We start from the raw sequence: 25,966 nt of genomic DNA, 5'->3' as shown, positions 1-25,966 counted from the left end.
CGTTCTAGCTCGCATTTTGCCCTGATACATGGAATTCTTGATCTCGCGCATCGCCCACCATGGAAGCCCTAACAGCGATTGGCTTGATCGCCAATATCATTCAGTTTGTCGATCTCGGCGCAAAGCTGGTCGGCTCTGCGAGGGAAATGCGCGACTCTGCCAGCGGCATGACGTTGGAGAACAAGAGTCTGGAGGAAGTTACCATTCAGATGCGCGATCTAAGTTCGAGCCTGGACCCTCCCACCACGGACGCGGAAAGCTACGATGAACGAGTCCTTCGTCAATTAGCTCAGGAGTGCCGTGAGCTGTCAGACCAGATCCTCCGCCTTCTGAAGAAGATTGCTCCAACTAGGCCAGGCTCGAAGCGTCAAATCGCAGGCTCATTGATAAAGAATCATCAGTACAGAAAAGAGAAGAAAGAACTCGGAGAGAAGCTAGCAGACTGCCGTAACCGGCTGCATCTGCAATTCGACAAGTTCACAAGGTTAGTCAATGTCACGATGTCGCTCTTGGGCCCTTTCTCTGATACAGGAATAGTTCGAAAGTACATGCGCAGCTCCAGGCCCTTGGAAATCATGCGCAATCAAACCAAGCAATCTTGCAAACGTTACCGCAACAGATCGAGCGTATTCGCCGAGGCACATGTGTTGCTTCCTTGGGTGTTGAAGCCCTAGATCAGTTGAAAGACCTACTTGGATTGACGGAAGTAGCTCAAGAATCGGTCGTAGCTCGGAGTTTCCTCAATGACCTTGCGTTTGAAGGAATGGAGGCCAGAGTTGATGTCATTGCGAAAGAGCACAGCGAGACCTTTCGATGGATCGTGGAGCAAGATGCAGACGTCGACGATGTCACATTGCAGACTAACGCTCGCGAAAAATACCTTTCATGGCTACATCATGCTTGTGGAATCTTCCATATCGCGGGAAAGCTGGGGTCGGGCAAATCCACACTCATGAAATTCCTGTACAAGCATCCGGAAACACGTAAACAGCTGTTGGCGTGGGCAGGTACTTTGTTCTTCCCTGACGTCTAACGTGTCCATTGACAACCACAGATAATAAAACGCTTGTGATGGCAAGCCACTTCTTCTGGAAACCCGCGAAACTGCGATTACAAAAGTCACTCAACGGATTGGAGAGATCGTCACTTTATCAACTGTTGTTATCCCACCAGGAGTTGACGAAGAAGGCATTCCCAGAGATTTGGGAACATCGGATGAGCATCAAAGACGGTCGGATGGAGCTACCACATAGCCTCTCCCCGGATGAAATTCGCGATGGCTTCATGGCCCTCCTACGGGATGAAACCGTTCAGCAATCATATCGATTCTGTTTCTTCATCGACGCTTTGGATGAGTACGAGGACATACCCCAATACGATCAGAAATACATGGTCGACACACTTCGCAAATGGACACAGATCTCTCCAAGCTCCATCAAGCTATGTGTATCCAGCCGGGAAGAGAATGTGTTTGAGAACGCTTTTGCTGGAGATCCAAGGATACGATTACAGGATCTCACCAGGCACGATATGGAGTGTTTCGTACGTTCTAGGCTCGAATCTGTGCAAGACTACAACACCCAAGAACGTCTTACAAGTGAGATTGTCAAGAAGTCAGATGGCATCTTCTTCTGGGTTGTACTCGTCGTCAAACAGCTCCGCCAAGCGTTGGAGGACGGTCATGATGCCTCTTTTTTTGAAAGGGAGTTGGCCAAACTGCCTACTGAGTTGAAGGAGCTGTTCAATCATCTTCTCGACTCTATCTCCCAAATCTGTAGGGAAAGAGCGCATCAAATCTTTGCTATGGTGCTAAAACACGAGACTTTGCCGATCAAACTATCGCTACTGTCTTGTCTACACCTTGATGCAAATGAAATGAACGCACTGTCATCGGTGGAGGAGCCTTCTATATTGCCTGTCATGGACTACCAAGACGGACAAGACCCACAAAAATGGTACGAAGAGCATGAAAAAAAAGCTCGGAGACAACTACATGGGTATTGTAGGGGACTGGTCGAGGATCGAGACCACCCTGAAGTCTGCAAGCAAGAAGGGGGGTCCGAGGACCCCAGACCTGAACCCGACCCTTCTAAACCCGCTGGATCGAGATGCATTCTGTTCGTACATCGCACTGTTATCGAATTTCTTGAAGAATCATCAATCCTGAAGCATGGATTGGGCGAGTTCGATGCGATTGAAGCAATCTCACAGTCGCATTTGGCAGAATTCCAACGCATACCTTCTTCTCTTATCAACCCGCTGTACTGGACATACCTATACGGTAGAATCATCGAGCTACGGTTTCACTCTGGAAAAGATAGGTCGCAGGGCGACTTCCTTGTGCAGCTGGAGCATTTGATCTCACGAAAATTCCCGGATTGGCTGGAGAAAGAGCTACCTCCCTCCGAGGAATGCGTCGACGATGCTGCAGACGAGTTTTGTGCTTTGAGTATTAAAGGAACAGACAGTAAAAACACGTGGGATAGACGTACACGTAAATTCCGACTTAAAGCTCCGGCTTCTATCTTGGCCTGGCTAGGTAATACTTCATATATTCTTTGGCGGGTTTCAAGACTTGACGAACCACCGCTATCTGATCAGACTCGTGGCATCGTCCTCCACTGTTTGATGAGTTGGTTGGCCACGACCGAGAAAGCTGAAGAGCTTGAGAGAATCGTGGCCTGCTTTGGAAAACTCTTGGATGAACGCCCATCTCCTGTTACACGCTTCTTGTGGGTCAATTTTGTCAAACTTTGTTCTATATCCCTACGCCACAATGATCCCATTTGGTCTCGTACTATAGGTCAACTTATCGTCCTGTTCTTGCAGAAGTACGAGAGGAACGTTGTCCACAGAACGAAAATTGAATATGGTGGACAGGGGGAATTCGGAGGATGGGAATGTACAGTTATGAAGGTAAAAGTACCAGGCAAGGTGTCAGCGGATATGATTTTCAGGGGTTTTAGCCCTGGAACTACTTGCTATACTATTAGCAGGGAACTCGGCCACAACGCCTCAATGGAGCAGCTGGTGAAGTTGTGGCATCTCGAGAACGAGCGAGAAATTCTCGAATTGCTAGAACAGGAGCGTAGGGCAATGGACAGCAAAGAACAAGCCGCGGACCTGGTCGTCACGGCCAAGGAAACCTCCGAGAAAAGCTCGTCCGATAGCACTCCAGCTTTCGACACAGCGTCTAGGTCGCTTGAGAGGGTCGACAGTGTAGCCGAGATTCGAAGCGAAAGCGGCGTAACAGCGTCTTGTCTGCCCGTCGAAACCAAAGCAGACGTCGATCCACCCCAACCCAAGGCCGCCAAAACCCGCTCTATTCATGCATTGGGTATCGCGACAATCATCACTCTTCTAGGTGAGACGATTCTAGTGAGAAGTCGATGGGCTTTTGCTGACATGAACTCTAGTGTTGCTGTTAGCTTTCCTCATCGCCCACCAAGACTATTGGGTTCGATAGTCTTCTATCATGGTCTATAAGCCCGTCCGCATCGTCGCAGAAGCGTACCATCACGTCGACCTAGGAAAAGACTGAATACCGCAGGGCTTACATCGACGTTGGGTCACTCAGTTCGGTTGTTTTTATCTCAATGTAGTCCGCAGACTTCTTCAGTTTTCCCCTTGTTTCAGGTGCCATGCATTCGGGGTAGCACTGGTGAACGGCTTTGTGCTAAAGCGCTGATTGTCCGGGCGCTTTGACTCTGATCGAGTCTTTGTTGTCCCCAGCATGATAGTCGATGAGTGAAAGGCGCAAAGGAGGTGGGCGATTGTCTGCTGAAGGTGCATGGTAAACAAAGACTTCAACATACATAGCAAAGTGAGCGAGCATCTTGTTCATCGCGAGAGCAGGCTTCTCGTATAGCGCATCTACATCTTTCCGTACAGCAAGTATCATCACCCAATCTTATACTTATCATGGCAGACGAACAATCCCCCAGTGCAGGATTCTCGCACCAGGAGAAGAGCGGTTTCCTCCGTGTTACTCCCTCGTCAGACAAACCAACGGATCAAGCACAGCCAACCAGTGCACAACCCCCACTCAAGACTGGCAAAAGGCCTTTCGGGGGCGGTGAAATACTCGGAGAGCCTCTCATAAAACGATCCCGGGTGGATGGAAACAATGAATCAAGGCGTTCCAAAGAACGCAGACCAAGGGAACTAGACCCAGCGATGCTAACCAAGCACTTCACCATGGCCAACAAGAAAGAGATCGAAGAAGTAAAAGCGCGTATCGCAACTGCAACGCCATCGAATCCAACCGGCATCCCGCCTCGCTCGACCCGCAATGCAGAGCCCGTGCCACTATCAATGACAACCGGGAAACCGATAGTATCGAAGTCTTTGCGCGACGCACCTCCACTTCCCAGAGACACGCCGTCCAAAGAGCGGCGAGATGCCATGGCACCACCCAGAGAAAACACCTCGAAGCCCCGTCAAGAACCTTCCGCTTACCACCAAAAAAGAATGGCTGGCGTGCAGAGAGATACACCAACACCAACACCAGGTACAAAAGCCAATCCCATATCCTTCAGTTCAGGCCTGCACGCACTAGACCGCGAGTTCCGCTCTGGATCAGGATATTACCCTTCGCAGCAAGACGACGATGCACTATCGCTTCTCTCATCCATTTCCTTGAGTGAAGGGCCAAGGGGTCCTGGTGCACGTCGGGGGCTCAGACGGGATGGCACTGGGAAAGGCTATGACCGCTATGGGAAAGACTGTGACCATTACCAGCCGGCCCGCCGTACCACGCGGTCTGAAGAGAGGAGGAGGCGGGGGGCGTTGGATAGTGGGGAATTGGAGAGGATGGCGAGGAGACACCGGACGATGGGGATGGGGGGGAGTTGTGATGTTTCTCCTCGATCGGGAGATGGGAGTCGTAGTCGCAGTCGCAGTCGATCGAGGTCGTTGGTGAAGAGGGACGATAGGTACAGAGGAGAAGGACATCGTGTAGAAAAGCCACGGGGACGCTCTGCAAGGCTCGATCGCGCTTCATCGCGACGGCCCCCACCGGTATCGCAACGGCCGCGTGAGCAAAGTCCACCACCTTCTGGGCAGGTTAGGAGGGAGGAGGGGGTGAAGAGTAGAGGGGTGAGAAAGAGTCGAGAGCGGAGCCGTGGCGCAGACCGGCAGCGTAGTCGAGGGCGGGAAAGAAGTCCAGAGCGAAAGCTAAGTAGACAGCGGAGTCGCGGCTCTTCACATGGCCGTGGTAAAGATCGCCGGCGTAGTCGAGATCGTCGAGACCGTCGCCCCAGTCCACACCATCACCACAAAAAACGCCGCAGTCGCAGTCGCAGTCCCAAACCCTCCAAACCATCCAAACAACCCCGTTCAGATCCCCCACACCCACCACCTTCCCCTCCCTCCCCCTCCGACTCCTTCTTCGGCGCGGATGAAATCCCCGAACCGCATGAGAGTCTCGGTGTGGGCGAAGGCGAATACACACAAGAGCAGGAAATGGCGTTGTTTGATCTTGCGGTTACTGTGTATGTGCAGAGAGAGAGGGTGGCGGAGCTCATGTTGAATCGGACGAGGCTGCAGTTTGATTTGGATAATAGGAAGAAGAGAGAGGAGGGGGAGAAGGGTGGGGATGGAGGTGGTGATGGGGATGGGGGTGAGGGTGAAGGAGGGAAGGACGGGGATAGGGATGGGAATGGTGGCGGGGACGAGGAAAGGGAGAAGCGTGGAGGGGATGGAGCTGAGAAGGGTAGTAAGGAGAGGAGTAGTAGAGAGAGGGGTAGTAAGGAGAAGGATGGTGGAGGGAGCAAGGAACGTTCGTAGTGTGCATCATATTTCGCTTACGGTAGTGGCTAGATAGATGTACATTGATACCTTTATACTGCTAGACGTTATGTATTCAAGCCTTGATTGGGTATAATTGTTCATGAGTCATGTATCATCCCTACACATACATTCTTTGCCCACGTTGTCTCATCTCTTATTCGCCCAAGGTGCCTTCGTACCTTCTTTTACATCTCCCGTATCCGCGGAATTTCCCTTTGCCCATGGTGCTGCAGTACCGACCCCCGGTGGCGGTGGGGCAGGCGTTCGAGTCGCCCATGGTGCTTTCGTAGGTTGATTCGGGCCACTGGGTACGCCCGCATCTGCACCCCTAGCAGTAGCCCAAGGTGCAGCAGTTACAGCCGGCATACCACTACCTGGCGCTCTGGTACCGGCACCAGCCCCTGCAGTAGCCCAGGGCGCCGCGGTCCCCACCATACCGCCAGGCACACCTCTGATTGGCATGCCAGTAGAGGATTCAGCCATCGGATCTCTCAACGCAGGCTGCGGTCTTGCAGTTGGTGCCGTGTTAGATGGGGTACTTGATTTTGGCTGACTGGCTGTGTGGACACTTGCTTGGATGGCCTTGGCGTTCGGATCGGCAGAGAAGGAGAACAGCGAGCCGAAGGGGAAGTGCTGGACAACGGGAAATTTGGAGAGAACTTCTGCGTTGTACATCTTGATCATTCCCTAGGTCGGGATTAGTCGATGCACGTGGTTGGGATGTCTTAATACTCACTTTGTTGATCTTGGCCCATCCCGCTTTCACGCCAGATACGTCGTACAGGATGTTGCTGTGTTCCCAGAATGGACCCTTCTTGACGTCGTATATGAACCCAATGGCACTGAAGTACATATTCCGTGTTCGCTCTCGGGCTACTGCGGGTGCTTTTGCTACATCGCCTGGGTGGGGAGCGGATGGCAATGAGCCTTCTGCTGCCACGTCTGCTGGTGTGTTGATGGCTGGTGAGAGTTGTGCGCTACCAAATATGTAAGGTACGAAAGAATGATCGTCCAGTCCCCATACGCCATGCGACCCGGCAGGTTCAAGGGTGTATGTCAAGATGAGTCGGCGAATCAATTCGAGGTACGGTTCGATGACCCCAAGTACAATGCCGCGTTCTTGCTCGCCATCCTGCGACGCGGGAAAAGCCCCGAGTTTCCAAAGACAGCCGAGAAAAGCGAGGAAGCTCAGTTCATGACCTGAACCGTAGTCTAGGCGCTGAGAGCTTCCAAAACTGCCGATAAGATACGCTTCCAACTCGGTTTTGGCAGAGACGTCGGATGAGGATTTGAAGGACAGTACTTCTTCCGGAAGATACTGATCCATCAGTCCAGGGACTCGTTCTCTAACGATATCGTACCACGTCCTGAAGCTTACATTTCCGAAACGACGCGGTCCGGGATCTGGTGGCGCTTCATCGATGATGGAGGTCAGGCTGGAGATAAGCTTGGCGAGGCTTTGCACAACGGGTGGATGGGGCACATCCGGGTCATGCAACTTCCACTCTTTCGCGGTTTCTGTGCTGTTATTGTCTTCGCTCTTGATCCTCCGTGGTATCATGGCCGTGTTAAGCTGGAAGATGAAAGTCATGATATCGGCATAGGCTCTGCTTGCCAAGAAGAAAGTGACGTCGTCGCCATCGTGGATGCGCTTCGCGGGGACTTGGAAACTGTGCGATGCATCTCTGCTCAGTACTTCCAGTACAGGTGCTTTGGATGGATTTGAGGACATGGCGGGGTATGTGATGTGGTGGTTGTTTGGGGGTTAGTGGGCAGGGACGATCTCATGTGATAGCGTGTTTCGGGGATGGGCCCACTCTTTCGCGCCTTGACAGCGTTCGATGCTTTTGGCCGCGGGGATGACTTCACTCTCCCCCCACATCGCCGTCATCGCTCGAATACCTTCATTAGCACAGATGCGCTAGTATTATTGACGCTCACTTTATGGCGCGGCTTAAGGATGCGCCCAAGCAGGCAGGTACGTCGTGTCGCAGCTGCCGTCGAGCTGGCGGGTAGACGCGCGAAGCTCTCCAACATGCCCACCAGCTACACGATCCCATATCAGCTTCCATCCAAGCTTATATAAGCTGACGCTCATACTACAGCTCACAAGCCTTCCTCGCCCTCCTCAGACGACAATGCTGCAACCCAGCAGCTCCTCGCCGAGTCCAACTCTCCAAGCGCAAACCCACCCTCATCGTCCGCAGTCCTCGGCGCCAACCTCCTCAATGCAGCGCGTCCTGGAAAGCTCAAACGAGTCAGCATACTGCCTGAGGGAGCCAGACAGAACCTCGCGATACGAGGTGACCCATACGAGATTGAGCTGAGCCCCGAGAAGGGTCGATACGCGTTGCCAGAGAAAGTCAATCACAAACCGTTGAAGATCAATAGGAAGAAGAAGGAGAAAAAGAAGGCAGTCAAGAAGAAGGTGCAGGCCACTGTGCAGGCAGTCGAGGAGCGGAGTGACGTCCCCGCGCCTTCGTCAGAGCTCCCGGTGCACCATGACGCTGGGCCGCAAGTGGATGAAGAAGAACGAGTGGAGGATCTGGCAGTAGCAGAACCCGAAATACGTTCCTCGCCGCCAGAGCTCGCATCGCCTCAACGCACCCCATCTAAAGTCGCCCCGGATATACGCGATGACGGTGTGGTCGATCCCACTGGTGCGACAAGCCTAGATGGAGAACCAGCTGGTGAGCAGGAGGACAATAGTAGTACACGACGAACGTCGAAACGGAAGTCGGAGTCGGATCACAGCGAAGAACAGCCCTCCAAGATTCCGAGGAAACAAAGGCGGACGACTGGCGAATCGAGCGCATCGAGGAAGAGTCACCCGCAGGTACGGATACCGGTCCGGCGAAGCTCGCAACAGCAGGATGTGGCGACTGCGACCGGACACAACAATGTTGAAGACACGCAAGAAGGCGCCGAACCGACTTGGGTGCAGAGAGAGAAGGAACTCCTAAACCTTATAAATGGTCCTGCACGGAAATTGAAACCTCGGAAAAAACGCACCAACGATACCACTGAATCAAGCCAGCAGTTACCGGCTAACGTGAGAGGATTGCAAAAGCACGCAGAGCCGCCCAAGCAAGCTGCGGAAGTTGCTGATGCTCCAGAGACTGAGCACGCGCCTGTTATTGACGTGTTTGGGGACGATTCAGACGAAGACGACGCTAGTAGCGTCGCTGAGCAAGCTGATAATACAACGCGCCCTGCAGGAAGGCCTGGGAGCATCGAAACCGTCTTTGAGTTCCTCAACCTAGAGGCACGGCCAGGAAAGTGCCGAACCAAGCTGGCTGCCACCATCAGACGCGCATGCAAGACATACAGAGCCCACCTTCAGGAAGGTGACCTTTCCATGGACACTGTCGTCGATGAAGCCGACGATTTACGAGGAGCGCTCGGACAGATCAGTATCGATGTCGAAAAGAAGGACCAGCGCGCCTTCAAAAGAGATGCTTATCGTCATGTTTTCCGGGCTCTTACACTGTATCTCGAAGCATTGTACACATGGCTACAGGACAATGGCGGCGAAGTGACCGAGTCTCTGGAGGCTATGAGGATCATATCATCCCTCATGAACCAGATATTGGCTTTCAAAGACAAGATCGCTGAGTGGAACGTTTCCGTGCCTCAACGCTCCAAGGGGGACCGAATCATCAAGGATGTTGATATCGGTCTCATTGCCCATCTTCGACAAGTGAGCAAAACGTATCGCGGACATCTTAGTAGACTCAAAGCCAGGGAGGAGCACCGCAAGATACAAGAAGACTTCGAGCGCAGGATGCAAGAAAGAGAGGAGGAGGAGAACCGCAAAGCCGAACTTGAGGAAGCGCGAAAGCAACGGTGGAAACGTTGGCAAGCTCTGCACATCGTGCGCCTGACGTGCGAGCCCGATGCGCGCAGAAGGAGCAAGCTGGCAATCACAAGACTCGAAGACCTGGAGGAGAGAGACGCCAACGGCGTCATCTTCGAGCGATTGCCAGTATTCACACCTCGCTCAGCTCCACCGCATCGTCAAGCATCGGCGTTGAGCAACAAGCCGGAGTGGACCGAACAGGAAGAGACTGCTCTGCTCGAAGGTTTGAGACATCTTGCTGGTACGTTGGAAGTCATTGTTCACAGCTTATCATCATCGCACTGACATGTACTCTAGGTCCTCAAGTCTTCGAGAAGATATTCACAACGTATTGCCGGCCCGACTCATCTCATTCACTTAGCGGACATTTGCGCGATCGCAGCGTCGCGGAGATCGTCACAAAAGCAGCACAGTTTCGATCAGACTTCCAGAAATTATATCAAGATAATGGCTGGGAGATCGAGGAATGGATTACGAAGATACCAGTGTTGCCGTAAGTGTGGCATTCCTCGATCAGTTCGTCCGATCTTGCTCCATACGCCACTGTGTCTCTTCCCGGGAAGCGAAAGTGGGTGTTGTACCAACGTCACTCTTATCGCCGTTTGTCTCTTTATGATACCCCTCGCGTGCTACATTTCTTTGACACCAATGCAAACAACATCAGTGGCGCATATGTCTCCTCCAGCCCTCATAGCGGCCGTCCATCTACCACATCCCCCTGTGCTCTATATTTAACATTACCACACAACATCGCACCCAACAGTATGCGATAAGCACTGCTGCCACTGCATATCTAGTGAAAGCACGGGTCTACCCTTACGCTCGTGGGGTACGTGGCCAGATCACTGGCCGTGAATGACAATTACGCGAATGCTCAACCGCCCACTGGTAGACATAGACTTTGGTACCGGTAATCTGCCTCCACTTCTCCACTCGCTATCGCACCTATACACAAAGCGCAATATTCAACCTGAATCAATTTTCACCTTGGGGTTCAGCGCACGCGCCCCTCCATCGCCCACGATCGCAAGTCACTCTCTCACTTGAAATTCCTTGCACACCCTTTCTCCCTCCTGACTACTCCAACCCGCTTCTTACTTTCAACCGCCATCAACACCCGAACTTGAATATTCTCCATTTTCAAGTCAACAAGTCAATAACCCTGACGCACACACGCAACACTTACCACAACATCACCACCCACAATGTCTCCTCCCGCTGCTGCTGCTGCTTCTCCGCCCTTCTCCCACGCAGCCAGCCTCGCCCACTACGAGACCAAGAACTCATTCGAGCTCATGGTCATGGCGAAACTGCGTTGCGTTTCTGACGCGGGTGAGAATCAGGAGATTATCGCGCGGCTGATGGCGCAGGATAGGGAGAACGGGACTTGGCCTGGGAAGTACGAGGGGCCTGGGGCGGCTGATGCGACGAAGACCGATGGCGAAGCTGAGGAGATGAATGGGGAAGAGGTGGTTGTGGCGCCGGTCGGGCGGGTCTTGGTGAAAGAAGAGATGACGCCTGAGACTGGAGTTGGGGGTGCGGGAAGGGCGGATCAAGTGCCTGTTGCGATTGTCCCCGGAGACAGACGCGCGAGGACTGCGACTGCGGGCACCACTGCGACTAGCACGAGGAGCAGAAGCCCGATAATCCCCCTGTCACAATTGGCAAAAGAATGGGATCAGGATTGGGGCGCCCCTTTCGCTTTCCCTCTTGCCGCTCCCACCGCTCCCACCGGCTCGAAACCCCAAGCCAAAGCCAAACCCGTGACTCCCACTGAGTCTGTCTCTAGTGGCTCGAAGTCACCCGCCACACCCGCATCTCCCCGCTCGCAAGCCTCTCGCGCATCTCTGGCAACTCCTGCCTCGTCCCCTCCGCCCATTCCGGCTTCGTTGAAGTCGAATCCGTATAACCTTCTCATGAGCGATGAGCAGGACGATGAAGAAAAAGAGGACGACGAAGAAGAAGAGGAAGAAGAGGAGAGCGAGAACGAGGGGCTCATCATCCCCCTGAAGATGTACACGGAGAAGGCCAGGGCTGCCGCCGAGTCTACAAGGGCTGAGGTCACGTATGCGGCGACGTTCAGTAAGGATACTGTCGCTGCTCCTGCGGAACAGGTTGAGAACCTCCCGGCTCCCGATTCGTTGGCCAGTTTTGAGCCATCTGCTGAGGTTATGTCGGTGTCTGGGGTCGGTGTGCTTCCTGAGGCTCCTGTTGTTGTGAGGGACTTTGGTGCTATGGTTTCGCCCTCGTCCTTGCGGTCATCTTCACCCGAAGAGGCAGCCCACAAGTCCGACGTAGCCGCATTCTACAACATGCCTTCCCCCTCTCCCGTTCAGCCAGCGACATCAACGAAGACCACGCCCGTCAAGATCTTCGTAAGCGCTCCCCCACCACCACCGTCATCGCCGCCACAGCCTACCCACACCGTCCCGCCGCCGCCGCCTCCCGTGCCCACCAAAAAGACTCACCACCCGCGTAACGAGAAGCGCAAACAAGACCAGGCTGTTGTGTCGTCGAATATGTGGGACGTGCTGGCCGCTGAGGATACCGGTGATGGCGATGACACCGCTTCTGCCCCTGTTGCTGTTGACACTGATGACAATAACGAGGTTGATAGTGAGGACGAGGCCCCACAAGCTCGGCAGGCGCAAAAGAAGAAGAACAGGAGGCGCGGAAAGAAAGGTGGAAAGAAGGTGCAGGCGATGAAGCAGAAGGTGGAGCAGGCTGTGGAGGTTCCTGTTGTAGTTGCGCCTGTCCTCCAGCGGGCGGTGGCGGTGCCTGTGAAGATGGAGAAGAAGATGGAGAGGTCGCAGGCGCTGGGTGTCGCGGCGATTATCATGGTTCTTGTTGCGCTTTTGGGAGCTCGCGTTCTAGGCTAGAGGTGCACCGCGCGTGCTCAACGTTTTTACCGTTTGGATGGAGTTTTCATGGATTTAGCGGCATTGTCTGGAGTCCTGGAGTTCTACAAAGACACGGTTGTTTACGGGGTCTTCCGGCGTTCTGGTTGCATTAGTATAGTAATTTTAGACACTTCTCGCAACGCTTTGTGTGCGCAACGAAGATTCCAGTGCGCCGATGAATCAGACTGTGGCCTGGTTACCTAGGTATGATTCAAATCCGCCATTGACATCGTACTTTGGTATACAACATGACTGCGATAGCTTGATGTTGTTCGCTGATGTGCCTGCCCAGGTGGTGTGTGTTTTATTGCCGTGATGAGCTTCATGCCACTTCGTTAGCTTCACATCAAACCCGTGATAATTCGTGCGCCTTCGACTGCTCCGCATACCGCGTTACTAGAAGTGCGTCTCGAGGGTTCTACGGATGTGCAAGCGAACGGAAGCGTTCGTCGAGCGCGGCATAATGGAATCGAACTCCACGATCATAATGAACTGGGCGGTGTGAGCTTATTGAAGCGCGCGTAGCCAGGAAGTCCTGTCTCGTGTTGCGCGAATAATTCGAAAAGGGTGAGGATTCTAAACGTAAAGTCCTCCGTTCCTGGACTCGCCCTGAACGACATGGCTACGGCTGAATGGAATGCACTAGCACCGCACGTCGTGGCCCTTTTGCGGTCATTTGAACTGCCGTGGACACCCTCAAGGCCGTCACCAAGGCAGTCATCCCACAGGTGCCGCAAGCCATCGCGAGCTACGCGCGACAACGCCTGCATCACAACCAGCAGAGCCCACGAGCATACCATGTGAAATAGCACCCCCACCGTGCAAGCGATCGCGCACCTGCATACACGTAAATCAACCAGCCAATAACAAGCTTTCACGCAGCGGGAGGGGTCCGCGCTAGTCCGCAGCCAGAAGCTTGTAGGCAAAGCACCGCCTTCCCACAACCACGACATCATCACAATGCGCGAATTATCCCCCCCTTGGCGCACGCCGGCGAAGCAAGTAAAATGTAGCCCATCCTACTTTCACGTGCGGTTTCGTCGCCGCAATAGGCAAAACCAGGCCCACGATGGCAGTGGCTGAGCAACACCGCTGATCGCGAGATAAATCCCTCATACAATTATTTGCTGGGCCTTTGTACCCAGGCCGTGTTGCGCTGTAGTTCACGTGTTTTCTGGATGATTCTGCAGTTCTCTTCTTCTCCTTCTTATTCCATTCCCAATACACTGGTAACTTTCTGTACTCTGGACTTTGAACACGAAAGAGTTATTTTTCTCTTCGCTTACCTCGCCCTTGCGCTTTCGTTGCGTTACTGCACGTAGCGATAATCCCTCAGTGTGTCACTGCGGACTGAGCGCATAGCGACAAAGGCAATATGTGGAAGCCGCCAATCAACTTCATCACGTTGCATTGTAAGTTGCAGACCGTTCCGTCTGATCCGGGAACGGCATGGCTAATGGGGTGTAGATGCATACATTCTCAGTTTCGGCATTCTGGCCCTGATCATCATCTATCCCTATGGCAATCTCTCGGCTATTGATGCGTACTACTTTGGTGTCAGCGCGTCGACTGAATCTGGCTTGAACCCGTATGTTTGGAATGATGTACTGGGATGGATGCTGTGCTGACAGTGCGTTAGTGTTGATGTCAAGGCTCTCAAGACATACCAGCAGATCTTTGTTTACATCACGCCTATTGTTACGAACCTGGGTTTCATCAACGTTCTCGTCGTCGTTGTGCGACTACGCTGGTTCAAGCAGAAGCTCAAGGGCATTGGTATGTTAGATGTCGCTCCAAGCCTGCAGGTGAAGCTAACCCCCAATAGCGGCGGCACACAGTAGACCCAAGAGCTTGCAGCTGTCTATGAGCCGGGCTCAAACAATCGACAACACCGCCGACACACGAAAGATCGAGGAGGGTCTCACCGGCGAGACCACGGTCTCGGAAAAGAAGCCTGTCACTACTGCAGACGAGTCGAACGATCAACCTTCCGCTCCTGCCCCTCGCATCACATTCGCCCCAGATCCTCGACCTCATGTCAACGAAAAGGGAGCTTTGTATGTCCCTGGTCCACGGGAACGCGATAATGGCGAACGCATCACTTCGATGTCAGATGGTAAGCTTGCCAATTGGACCTCCATGAGAACATGCCTAACATTACCGCTACAGAAGAAAGCGACGACGAAGATGAAGACCAGATCAAGCCTGTCGCAGAGTCAAGCAACCCACTACGTCGCCTAAGATCAGAGACAAGAAGTATGAACACGCGTACCATGAGCAAGGCTACCTCCGTAGATCGCGCTGTATCATCTATCTTCGTCCTTGGAAGTACCGCAAGCGGCGCCCGTCGTAGCGAAGACAAGCCGGCACGCAAGACGCCCACCATCGACCTGAGCTCCATGACCCGGGAAGAATTGGGTGGTGTTGAGTATCGCGCGTTGCAGGTCCTGCTTAAGGTTACCATTGGTATGTAGAAAGAGTGATGTATCTGGCGCGCTCATACTGACTATCATTCCAGGATACTTTGTTGGCCTACACACCCTGGGAGTCGTTTGCCTCCTCCCATGGATTCATACCGCACCTGCCAAATATCAAGACTACCTCGCCTCCCAAGGTCAAGACAAGACGTGGTGGTATGCTTCACCTCCTCCCCTACCGCATCGCCATCTCTAACATCTCCCAGGGCGTTCTACTCCGCCCAAACCATGGTCGACAACCTCGGCCTGACCCTCACACCCGACAGCATGGTCACCTTCCGCGACGCCACCTGGCCCATGCTAGTAATGTCCTTCCTCGCCTTCGCCGGCAACACCTTCTACCCAGTCTTCCTCCGCCTACTCATCTGGTCCATCTACAAAATCGCACCCGCCGCTTCTTCCCTCAAAGAATCCCTGCGCTTCCTCCTCGACCACCCGCGCCGATGCTACACCCTCCTCTTCCCCAGCACCGCCACCTGGATCCTCGCCTCCATCCTCTTCGCGCTCAACTTCATCGACACGCTCCTCATCGTCGTCCTCGATCTCGATAACCCCGAAGTAAACAGCTTACCAGTTGGTCCCCGCATCCTAGCCGCTATCTTCCAATCCGCGTCCTCGCGCCACACCGGTACCGCGACTTTCAACCTCGCGGCCGTCAATCCAGCCGTTCAGTTCAGTCTGCTGGTCATGATGTACATCTCCATCTACCCCATCGCCATCAGCATACGCATGAGCGAGAGCTACGAGGAGAAATCCGTGGGTCTCTACGCCGGAGATGAGAATCTCGATGAGCAGAAGGGGGGCAAGACGTATCTTATCAGCCACATGCGGAACCAACTCAGTTTCGATTTGTGGTATATCTTCTTGGGGGTTTTCATGATTTGTATCGCGGAGAGTGATAAGATTATGAGTCAAGAGGACTATGTAAGTTGATCAAATCCCCGAAGCGGGTTTTCTTGGATGGGAAACGGTGTGCTAACGATATGAACAGGCTTTCAACGTCTTCGCCATCTTCTTCGAAGTCGTATCTGCATACGGCAACGTCGGTCTTTCACTCGGTCACCCGTCGAATCTCACGTCGCTGTCTGGCCACTTCAACACATTTGGTAAAGTGGTGATTTGCTTCATGATGCTGCGTGGTAGGCACAGGGGTCTGCCTTATGCGCTGGATCGGGCGATCAATTTGCCTCATGATCTCATTACGGAGGATGGACAGGAGGACAAGTATAGAGATGAAGATGCGACGACGGGTGGAGGTGTTAGTGGGAGTGCGAGTGAGAGTGAGGGGAGAGGGAGGAAGATGATGAAGAGTTTTACGCAGTAACGTTCACAGACATTTTTATGTAGAGAGGACTGAGAGGGCTTGTTGTATACATTATAATAGACCGCGATGCATTTGACGGACATGTTCACAAGATACGCACGGATACAAAATGTGAGGTTTACGTTTAACTAACGATACTTTGACTGTATATAGCTAACTATCTGATCACAGAACTCCAAAGCAATGATACGATAAAGTACGAAGCAGCTTATACAAGCCCAACTTACCTACCCTCTACGCAAGACATGGAAAACTAAGGAAAAAAGAAGGACCAGGTCCTACGAGGATTTCGCGTCAACAGCCTTCACGCTCATCATCCCTACCAGTTCATCCAGCCAAACCCGCCATTGCTGAAGTTATTCCCCATCTGCGGCCTCCGCTGAGTCCCTAGATGAGCTCCATACTCACCATCGCTACCCATACGACGTGGCGCCTCGCGGCCCTCGCTACCACGCACCGCACTACTACGATACAAACCGCCGCCACCGTAACCGCCAGACGTCGAGGGACGCTCGTATCCGCGGTCGATGCTAAAGGAAGTCTGTTGGGGTTCGCGGAAGCTAGAGGCGTACGAGGGGGTGGCGTAGGAGGAGGATGTGCGGGAGGAGGAAGAGGATGTGCTGGGCCTACCCATGCTAGAGAGGAGACGGCGAGTAGCAGACGGTTGCTCGAAACGAGATGAACCTAGAGGGCTGACAGAGCGGTGGTCATCGTATGAGTGCTTGTTAGTGTACGCGCGGGGACGCTCGGAAGCGCGCATAGGGCTTAAATCGCGGTACTGGTACCGACTATCGTATGGATCGCGCTGGGATGCAGCGCGGCCGAATCTAGAGCTACCCGTTGTCTCACGACGGGGTTGGCTAGTGTAGTATCCATAAGGCTGGGAGAAGGGCTCAGTCATTCTACTAGATCTGGATGCGCCATAGCCGTAGGGATCACGGCTAGAAGACTCGTACGCGTCGCGGCGTGAAGAACGGCCGGAGCTAAAAGGGTTGTCGCCGCCGAAGAAGGATCCGAAGGGCATATTAGGTTACTGAGATCGGTGTTTGGTTGGTGTGTTTGTTGGAATAGGTGGATGAAGACTGTCTCGGTCTTCAAAGTGTGCAAGTGCGTGTGTGCGTTGATGTGATGCCTTCAACTGGGAGCTATACTGGGAACGTTTTTATACATCCGAAGCCATTGCCAGTCGTGACGAGACAGTGCGGGTGAGACCATGGTGTTGATGAACGATATGCTGGGTCGGCATGTGGTGTCGAAGAACATACGGCAGAGTGCTAGATCAATGTGTTGTGTGAATGTATATACCTGCGCCACTGTGAATGAGGAATGTGTGTAGTGAATCAACGGCGGGAAGGAAGTAGTACTGGGTTGAAGATGCGGTTATGTGCTAGATGGAGAGAGAAGTTGTCTCATCGATGGGAAAGCCATTCACTGGGTGATTGCGTTATGGATCAGCTTTGTGTTTAGCGAGGTTGCGACGTAGTATTGTAAAATATAATACGCGATCCATCCTCGCACGTCGTTCAAACCCGAGTCAGTATGAGTCTGCGATGGAACGGGGCTTCCGTGCTCGGTCTCGTCTTCAGTGGCCAGCTCATCATCAGAGTCTGGGATGACGGCTCGATTCCTCTTTCCCCGGGTACAATGTCTGGGAGATGTCAGCGGTTATCGAACTTGGTTGTGGGTATGTGCTCACGATACGGGTTGTGGGGTGGTGTCGTGGTCAAGAGTCGCAGTAGAAGAACTTGAAGAACAGCGCGAGCGGCGCTGCGTCATAAGGCCACAACAAAAAGAGTCCATCGAAGGTGAATGCGGCTCGGTGCGCTCTTAATCCTGATCATAGGCTCGTGAGGACTCGCCAGCAACCGAGACTGGAGTGTGCGTGACTTTGACACGCTTGTTGGCCTTGCCCTTCGTCTTCTTCTTAGTCGCCATTGTGTGGCTGTGAGGTTGTGAAGGATTTGGTGAATGTGAGTGGATTTGAAACAGGTCAAGGTGGTGAATGTGAAAGATGTGAAACAGGTGGTGAATGTGAAAAGTGTGGTGGAGGAAGTGAGGAGCAGAACCAGAACCAGCCTGCAGACGGAGACAGCCACCTGGACAGGTCTTAGCGCTACGACCGCTATGACCATGCGTTGACGTAGTATCGGACGATTGCAAAGCGTTGAGGCAGACCATTGGCCGTGTTGGGTTAGTAACTGGACAAGAGGCAGGTGCGAGCGATCAATGTGGCAGCGAGCAGCCTCGCTCACCCCGAGAAGCTGCTCAAACTGGAAGCGACATCTGGTGCAAGGTACGTGATGCCTCTCCAGCCTCGAGTAGGCGATCATCGATGCAGTTGTCGTGATGGGGAAGAGTTGTTATGAAAAGTTGTTGAAGATGTCTCACCGATGGGGAAGACATCCACTGGGCTTTTTGGTGATCGAATTTTTGTTCTGTACGATTACAACATGGTCTTCGTAGGATGGCGGATGCCCTCCAATCCCGACTGCTCCCCAACACTCACGCCCACATCTACGCAACATTCTCCATCAACCCCGCCCCCACCGTCCTCCCCCTCTCCCTAAGCACGACCCTCATCCCCTCCTCCACCGGCAACTCCCTCTCCAACTGCACCACCACCCTCGCCACCTCACCCGGCTTAACAATCCTAGGCTTCTTCTTCACAACCTCACCCGTGAACTTATTCAGCTTAGCACTCAGCGTCCTAATCCCCGCAGGCGAGTTCAGGGTACTCCGGAACACCTCCACAGGCATGGGTAGCACGTGCTCGAAAGCGAGGAGCTTGGATGTGAATGCTTTGACGAGTTTGACGGGGTCGCTGCGTGCGCAGACGATGTCGCCTTGGCGGAGGTGGACGGGGTCGATGTCTGTGAGGTGGAGGGTGGGGATTTGACCGCATACGGCCCAGTCTACGGGGGCATCTTGTACTTCGATCGACTTGATGGTTGCGGTCTCGTTGGCGGGGAGGGCGAGGATGACGTCGCCTACTTGCAGGGTGCCGGCGTCGATGCGGCCTGATATGCTGAGTGGGGAGCGGATGTCGCCGCGGAAGACATCGGCGACGGAGAGGCGGAGGGGCTTCGTGAAGTTTCGGGATGGGAGGTCGATGCGTTCCAGAGCTTCTAGCAGGGTTTCGCCGGTATACCAGTGGGCGGCGGAGTTCTCGATCTTCTTGACGACGTTCTCTCCCGTCAGGCCTGCAAGCGGGATGAAGGTTATCCGCTTTTCGAGGAAGCTGGCTTCGGTGAGGAAGGCAGTCATGCGTTTCGAAATGTCGTCAAAGCGCGATTTCGACCATCCGACAGTGTCCATCTTGTTTACGGCCACGATGATATGTTGCATGCCCATGCTGCGCGCGATCAAGATGTGTTCTTTGGTCTGCCCCTTAAGACCAGACTCGAAGCTGTTCGTACTTGCGTCGATGACCAGAACTGGGAAGTCGGCTTGTGATGCACCTGATATCATGTTGGGGATGAAATCCTTGTGTCCGGGCGCGTCCAGAATGGTGAATTTGGTCTTGTCGGTCTCGAAGTAGTTTGTAGCAATGTCAACGGTGACACCACGACTCCGCTCTTCGCTGGTTTCGTCCATGACCCAAGCAAGCGCGAACGAAGATTTGCCGATGGTTTCTGCTTCTTTCCGCAACTTGTCTATTGATCGCTGGTCGATAACTTTGAGGTCGTAGAGCAACCGCCCCATGAGCGTACTCTTGCCGTGATCGACGTGACCTGGGGAAGTTAACATAAGATTTCATAGCATCGACGATGGATGTTTACTCACCTAGCACTACAAAGTTCGCCAACCGCTTCGAGGCGCTCTTCTCAAACTCATCCACGACGTTCAAGTTCTTGCTCTTCACTCTCGGTTCGTCGGCCACGGTTAGCTTCTCGATCGATTCGGTCAGGTCGCCGTTCGTTTGCCTTTTCTTCTTCTTTGGTGTTGTTCCTGTATGATTTAGAGATGTTCAAAAACAAATTGTATCAAAATCTAGTGACGTCCGCCACCTGCGCCCTTTGCCTGTGCTGCCCGCACAATGTCATCCGGACTCGGCCCAGCAAAAGCACCAGTGCCATCATACGATTTGTACGCAGCAAAAGGTAGTGGAACCTCTTGTAGCGGTGCTTGGGTGTGTTTCGATGACTCGTCAGAACCGCAAAGGGTGGAAGCGAACATGGAGGCGGTGGCGCGTTGAGCTGGCGATTCGACGATTACGGCAGGCTGGGGTGCTTGAGGCTCTTCTATCTCGGGTTCTTTCGGGCCTTCTGGTGCTGGCGATGGCGACCGTCTGCGGATAGGGTATCGAGAAGGCCGAGCTGGGCCAGGACCGCCGCCGAGAGAAGGATTGCCCCCCTCCTGGTTCTTCACCGAAAGCTTGTCAAGCATAGCGATGGCCGAATCCGCATCGTTGTTGGCTTTCGAGGCAGCAGCTTCCGCGTCTTCTCGTTCCTTTCTCCGCTTCGCCGCAAGAGCAGCCAGCTTCGAGGAGCCTCCCAGCAAGCCGCCTTTGTAGAGTGGAGGATCGACGGTGATGACGCCTAGTCGTTCGGGTGGCACGTTGCCCCAGGGCACATCCCAGAAGAAGTCTGTGACAGCGTTGGTAGGCATCGCATCGAGATTGGGGCAGCGGTGGAGGATGACAGCGAGGCAGCAGACGCGTCTACATAGCTAGAGTGGAGTGCAGGTGAAGATTGGAGTGTAGTGAGCGTGCTTACCTGCAGTTGCCGGCGCGTTCTGATCCGCCACACTAGCAGCTTGATCGAACCTCGATACTGTCTTTGCCTTTTCCTGCTTGGGCCTGCACCAAGTCAGCATCCGTCTCACATCCAATTCTTCGAGAGATTACTAACACCTCCGTCTTCACTTCCCCCACCCCAAGCCTATTCTTCAAATAACTAACACTCTTCCCAACATCATAGTAGTAATGCCAAAGCGCCTCTTGTATCTGCTCGTCGCTCGTAAAGTCGCTCTTATCCCCCAGCGCCTCGCGTACTCTTATGGTACCTGCACGCATCTGCTCTTTATCGTCTTCTGTCATGCCATCTCCTGCGCCGGCTCCACCAGCTCCGGCTTCTTCTTCCTCGTAGTAATCGTCATCGTCGTCGTAGATGTCGTCGTCATCGTAGTCGACGTTGCGCGTGCGCGAGAAGCCGCTTTTGGGGGGCATCGCTGCGATATTGCTGTGTTGGTAGAGCGTGGAATGTAGGGCTTATCGGTCGCGCGTCGTGGATGAGCTGTTTCGCAGGCGTGTAGAAATCGTTCGGGAGAGAGTAGCTTTCTAGTGTGAATTATCGCGTCCCTTGGTTGACGTCGGTGGTGGGGCTTGCCTTGACGTGTAGCGCGGCTGCTATTTGCCCCGCGCTAGTTGGGAGCTTTGGGCAATACAATGACGATGATTCGTTTACTTTTCACTAGACAAGAGGAGCTGCAATCATCATGGAAATTGTTCGATTCAAGTTCAAGCTCGCCAACAGCTCGACACACCTGTCGAAAGATACAGCAGTGGGGTATAGTATTAGTGGAAAGAGACAATGCTGAAAACCCTGGCCCGACACTCGCCCTTCGCCCGCTGTATTCAAAAGATTTTTTTTGGTAGTTTTCTGACCCATTTCTGATGCGGCGTCTCCTCAACTGTTCCGTGATGCCCAGTGGCTTCTCTTAAGCCGAGAAGGAAGCTCCCTATTTCTCCGCCTTCTCCTCAGCGGCGGCTGGGACAGCAGTGGTAGCGGTAGGCTCAGCGACAGGCGCAGGCGCAGGAGCAGCGGGAGTAGAATCCGCAACTGCAGGGGTTGGTGCAGGGGCGACGGGCTCCTCAGCTTGCGCAACGGGAGCTGGTGCCGCAGCTGGTGCAGCGGGCGCAGCAGCCTTGTCCTCGCCAAAGTTGGGCTCGTCGAACATAGGACCGCTTGTAGCGCTCATGCCAGCTGCGGGCTGGCTGTTAGGCACTGCGGGCATTTCCACGGGGGCCGCAGGTGCAGGTGTATCGGTGACCTTGGCCTCAGTGTCCTTAGGGGCCTCGGTGGCAGCGGGCTGAGATTCGGCAGCAGTTGGGGGAGCGGGCGCGACGGCACCAACGGGTTCGGGGGCTGGAAGATGATGCGTTAGTCTGGGTGTCTTGAGCGATGAAAGAGATATAAGAAATACTACTGAAAACAAATGTCGTATCTGGCGTAAGTCGTAACGTGCTGGGGGAAGTGCGCTGATGCTAACACATAGCCATCCATCTGGTGCAGGAGTCCCACACCTAGATGGGGCCCTTCCACTGGTTGTCTAGGTCGACCTTCTGTCGCCGCCTAGAGCCATCGCAGGCTTCGTTCCCGCGGTACGGTAGTGGACTGGAGTGTGAACGAGATGTAAACCTACTGGACGTGGCCTTCTTGACCTCAGTCAGGGCCGCAGCTTCATCCTTCTTCACCTCGCTCTGAGCTGGATCTGAAGCTGGAGCTGCAGCGGGCTCAGCAGGCGCTGGCACTGGCGCAGCTGGCTCGGCGCTGGTAGCCGCGGGTGTCGTCTCGGTCTTTGCGGGCTCGGGCGCAGTCGCAGGAGCTGGGGCAGCTGGCGTAGTCTCGGTGGGCTTGGTCTGCGCAGGCGTAGCAGCAGCGGCTTCACCCGTGGCCGTGGGCTTTGGCTCTTCCTTCTTGGACTTCTTGCCCCTGAAGAGACCCTTGAAGGCCTTCTTCATCTGGTCCATGGCGTCGAGTGCTGTTGGAGGGATGTGTCAGATAGCGATTCTGTGGATGTGCTCGTGATCACGCGGGCTAACGTGGAGGGTCATGGCTTGTGGTGGGTAGGAGTTTGCGCGGATACAAGCAGACATCAGAGTAGCTAACCGCTACAAAGTTTGCAACGATGCAAGCGCATCGGATCCGGAGATGGACTCGATTTGAAGAGTGAAAATGGGTGAGGATCGCACTTACGAACTCCCGGCATGCTGACGACGGTCCTAGCTGGCTGCTAGATAAGCTATTGAGGGTTGAAGGACAGCACAAGCGTGCGCAAAAAGAACAGGGAAAAGAAATGCAATGGATGAGTAGCTAACGGCGAAGGATGTCTAGGTCGCGAAGGAGCGTGATGATGACAGCGAGGCGCGCGGAGGTTGTCGAGTTGACGAAGCTCTGTTGTTCTAGCCGGGACCCTGACACGCTAGCCAATGTCTCCACCTCCGCACTATGCACGCCAGATGCACACCATGCCACCAAAAATAGCGCCTTCATGCACTACCTGCACGCAATCAGCCGCCGTTGGTGTTTCACCTGTCGCTCGAGTACACTACAGCCATGCAGGACATCCTCCAGTTGAATCATCGCGCCTACCGTTCCCAAGGCTGCCAACGACGTCGCCGATACCACAGAGATTAGACGCCGCTTCGGGTTAGCGCTGACTCGCCCTGCATCGACGACGATCGGAGATTTTGTGGTTTATCGTAACACGTGAGCTGCACAACACCACACACAATATCGTTCTGGAGTTTGCATGCTTCGCGCATTGCATACATGTCAACATGTAGTCTTTCTGGGCTCTTGCTACGGCATCGGCCTAGGTTTTGCAGCACCGAGGATACACATGGATAACGTCACCAAGCACAGGGCAAAGGGCCTAATGTTTGGCTCATGCTGATGATGATAAACAGAAAAGGCCCTTTTCCTTTAGGTGTCTATCCGTTGCGGAGGCTATGGAAATGTCAAAGGATGCGTACTCCAAACTTGGCAGAAATGTCGCCTTGCTATCTTTGGACTCTCCTTGCATTAAGATGACAATGTCATTGTAAGCCGCGGGGTATCATCGAAAAGGTGTCCAAGGCTCTCTTTGCAACGATATGGATTTCAGCAACGCGACACGTGTGGACGATCAATTGGGGCCGGCGTTTGCAGTATTGGAGAGCAGCCTCATCGTACAGTGCGTCGTGGCCATCGCTGTGATATGTGTTTGCACGAGGATATGGTCGTCGCACGCCTTCAGATCTATCAAGTACGGCAAAGGGCACAATGTCTTACCACCAACACTGCCGTACTGGATTCCAGGACTCCGACATGCTTTGTCAATGGCCTATGATTCCCATGGCTTCCTGGCCAAATGCATGCAAGTACCCAAGGACAACTGTGCTGAACTGCCACATCGTAGCAGAACTGACGTGTTGACAGGAATGAATACGGGGACGGCTCACCCTTCTTCCTCGACGGCGCAGGCGAGAGACTACTCTTCATCCTCGACCCCGAGCACATCAAAGGCGCGCTCAACAACTCCGCCGAACTAGACCCCAACCCCTTCATCCACGACAAGATCATGGGCGCACTAATGAGCAGTCCCAAAGCCGCCATCGACTACTACAACTCACCAGAAAGCAACACGGACTACATCCAGACCGCACACATCCGGCAGCACACCACCGGCTCTAACCTCGGTCTCCTCGTCCAACGCCTCTTCGACGTTATGAAGCGGACCATCTCCGAAACCTTGGCCTCGACCCCTGATGGCACCTGGCACGAAATCCCCGACCTTTACGCCTTTCTTGAATACCACCTTTCGTACGGCATAACCGAAACACTCCTGGGCAGTTCGATTATCGAATCCTATCCAGAAATTATAACAGACCTCTGGGTTCACATAGAAGCCACCGATCAATTCTTCATGGGCCTCCCCCGCTTCGTCATCCCAAAAGCATACGCCGCCCGCGACCGCCTCCTCTCCGCAATCCGCAAATGGACCATCAAGTCCGAGGCTCTGCGTCAGGCCAACGCCGTGAACACAGTGTGGGATCCCGTCGCGGGTTCGGGCCTTCTTCAAGAGCGCGAGAAACTATACAGCGAACTGCCTGGTCATGGCATCGAAGGCCGGTCCGCTCAAACTCTCGGTTTACTCTACGGAGGAACCAGCCTAACCGTGCCCGTAACATTCTGGTACCTGTTCGAAACGCTGCGGAATCCGGATCTACAACAACGTGTGTTGTCTGAAATGAGAAGTCATGTAAACGAGGAGACAAAAGCGTACAACTTCATGCAACTCACCTCTCGCCCGCTATTCCAAAGCCTCCACGCCGAGACCACACGAATGTATAGTTCCAACCTCGCGGTTCGAGAGGTTACGAGTGACGTGTGGAAGTTGGATGGGAAATACAGTGTACCCAAAGGAACCCAAGTCTTCATCAGTCATAAATTCGCTGGCCAATTCACCCAGGGCTGGCGTTCTATACGGCCCCATACTGTTGCTAAACCTCTAGATACCTTCTGGCCTGAGCGGTATCTAGTCAACACCTCCCCTTCTCCTTCCACCTCAACTTCCACCACTTCCACCCCCACCTCCACTCCGACTCCCCCCAACAAGATCTCCAACCGCACAAAGTTCAGCGACGCAGGTCTAAGCGGTAGTTGGACTTCCTTCGGCGGCGGCGAACATAAATGTCCTGGTCGGCATTTTGCACGCAATATCGGCATTGTGACACTAGCGGTATTGATGGGGGTGTTTGAGATTGAGGTGAGTGATTTGGATGCAGCGAGGAGGCTGGATCCGGGGAATAAGAGGAAGGCTTTTGGGACGATGAGGCCGAGGGAGAGGATTGCGGGGAGGGTTAGGCGGAGGGTGTAGGGGAGGGGGTGGAGTGGGGGGAGGATGGGGTTCT

General features: G+C 53.8%; 8 protein-coding genes across 8 annotated transcripts; 5 read left to right on the top strand and 3 right to left on the bottom strand.

Annotated features, from left to right (window-relative positions):
* Positions 1-59: 59 nt before the first annotated feature.
* J4E83_010470 (uncharacterized protein) lies at positions 60-3,466 on the top strand (the record flags this gene model as incomplete). Its single annotated transcript, XM_049337351.1, has 5 exons — positions 60-484; positions 538-1,007; positions 1,055-2,435; positions 2,997-3,364; positions 3,417-3,466. The coding sequence occupies 5 exons, from the start codon at positions 60-62 to the stop codon at positions 3,464-3,466; spliced, it is 2,694 nt and encodes an 897-aa protein (XP_049183578.1).
* Positions 3,467-6,265: 2,799 nt separating this feature from the next.
* Positions 6,266-7,522, bottom strand: RRD1 (Serine/threonine-protein phosphatase 2A activator 1; the record flags this gene model as incomplete). Its single annotated transcript, XM_049337350.1, has 3 exons — positions 6,266-6,291; positions 6,345-6,477; positions 6,527-7,522. 3 exons carry the CDS (start codon positions 7,520-7,522, stop codon positions 6,266-6,268), a joined length of 1,155 nt encoding a protein of 384 aa, XP_049183577.1.
* A 212-nt stretch (positions 7,523-7,734) lies between these two features.
* On the top strand, positions 7,735-9,934 carry J4E83_010468 (uncharacterized protein; the record flags this gene model as incomplete). Its single annotated transcript, XM_049337349.1, has 2 exons — positions 7,735-7,768; positions 7,896-9,934. 2 exons carry the CDS (start codon positions 7,735-7,737, stop codon positions 9,932-9,934), a joined length of 2,073 nt encoding a protein of 690 aa, XP_049183576.1.
* Positions 9,935-10,854: 920 nt separating this feature from the next.
* On the top strand, positions 10,855-12,528 carry J4E83_010467 (uncharacterized protein; the record flags this gene model as incomplete). The annotated part of the gene is made up of 1 exon (XM_049337348.1): positions 10,855-12,528. One exon carries the CDS (start codon positions 10,855-10,857, stop codon positions 12,526-12,528), a length of 1,674 nt encoding a protein of 557 aa, XP_049183575.1.
* A 1,396-nt stretch (positions 12,529-13,924) lies between these two features.
* On the top strand, positions 13,925-16,350 carry J4E83_010466 (uncharacterized protein; the record flags this gene model as incomplete). The annotated part of the gene is made up of 8 exons (XM_049337347.1): positions 13,925-13,961; positions 14,017-14,137; positions 14,189-14,325; positions 14,375-14,665; positions 14,719-15,015; positions 15,068-15,182; positions 15,233-15,950; positions 16,018-16,350. 8 exons carry the CDS (start codon positions 13,925-13,927, stop codon positions 16,348-16,350), a joined length of 2,049 nt encoding a protein of 682 aa, XP_049183574.1.
* Positions 16,351-18,864: 2,514 nt separating this feature from the next.
* J4E83_010465 (uncharacterized protein) lies at positions 18,865-21,517 on the bottom strand (the record flags this gene model as incomplete). The annotated part of the gene is made up of 5 exons (XM_049337346.1): positions 18,865-20,081; positions 20,134-20,298; positions 20,349-20,936; positions 21,066-21,148; positions 21,201-21,517. 5 exons carry the CDS (start codon positions 21,515-21,517, stop codon positions 18,865-18,867), a joined length of 2,370 nt encoding a protein of 789 aa, XP_049183573.1.
* A 512-nt stretch (positions 21,518-22,029) lies between these two features.
* Positions 22,030-23,280, bottom strand: J4E83_010464 (uncharacterized protein; the record flags this gene model as incomplete). Its single annotated transcript, XM_049337345.1, has 3 exons — positions 22,030-22,436; positions 22,714-23,052; positions 23,268-23,280. 3 exons carry the CDS (start codon positions 23,278-23,280, stop codon positions 22,030-22,032), a joined length of 759 nt encoding a protein of 252 aa, XP_049183572.1.
* Positions 23,281-24,106: 826 nt separating this feature from the next.
* On the top strand, positions 24,107-25,932 carry J4E83_010463 (uncharacterized protein; the record flags this gene model as incomplete). The annotated part of the gene is made up of 2 exons (XM_049337344.1): positions 24,107-24,114; positions 24,492-25,932. The coding sequence occupies 2 exons, from the start codon at positions 24,107-24,109 to the stop codon at positions 25,930-25,932; spliced, it is 1,449 nt and encodes a 482-aa protein (XP_049183571.1).
* Between the last annotated feature and the right edge of the window lie 34 nt (positions 25,933-25,966).

This window comes from Alternaria metachromatica (assembly GCF_023757995.1).
Source record: "Alternaria metachromatica strain BMP 0045 chromosome Unknown scaffold_45, whole genome shotgun sequence".
Classification (NCBI taxonomy): Eukaryota; Fungi; Ascomycota; class Dothideomycetes; order Pleosporales; family Pleosporaceae; genus Alternaria; species Alternaria metachromatica.
The sequence above is the reverse complement of the archived record's forward strand: the minus strand, read 5'-3'. Positions and strand labels throughout refer to the sequence as shown.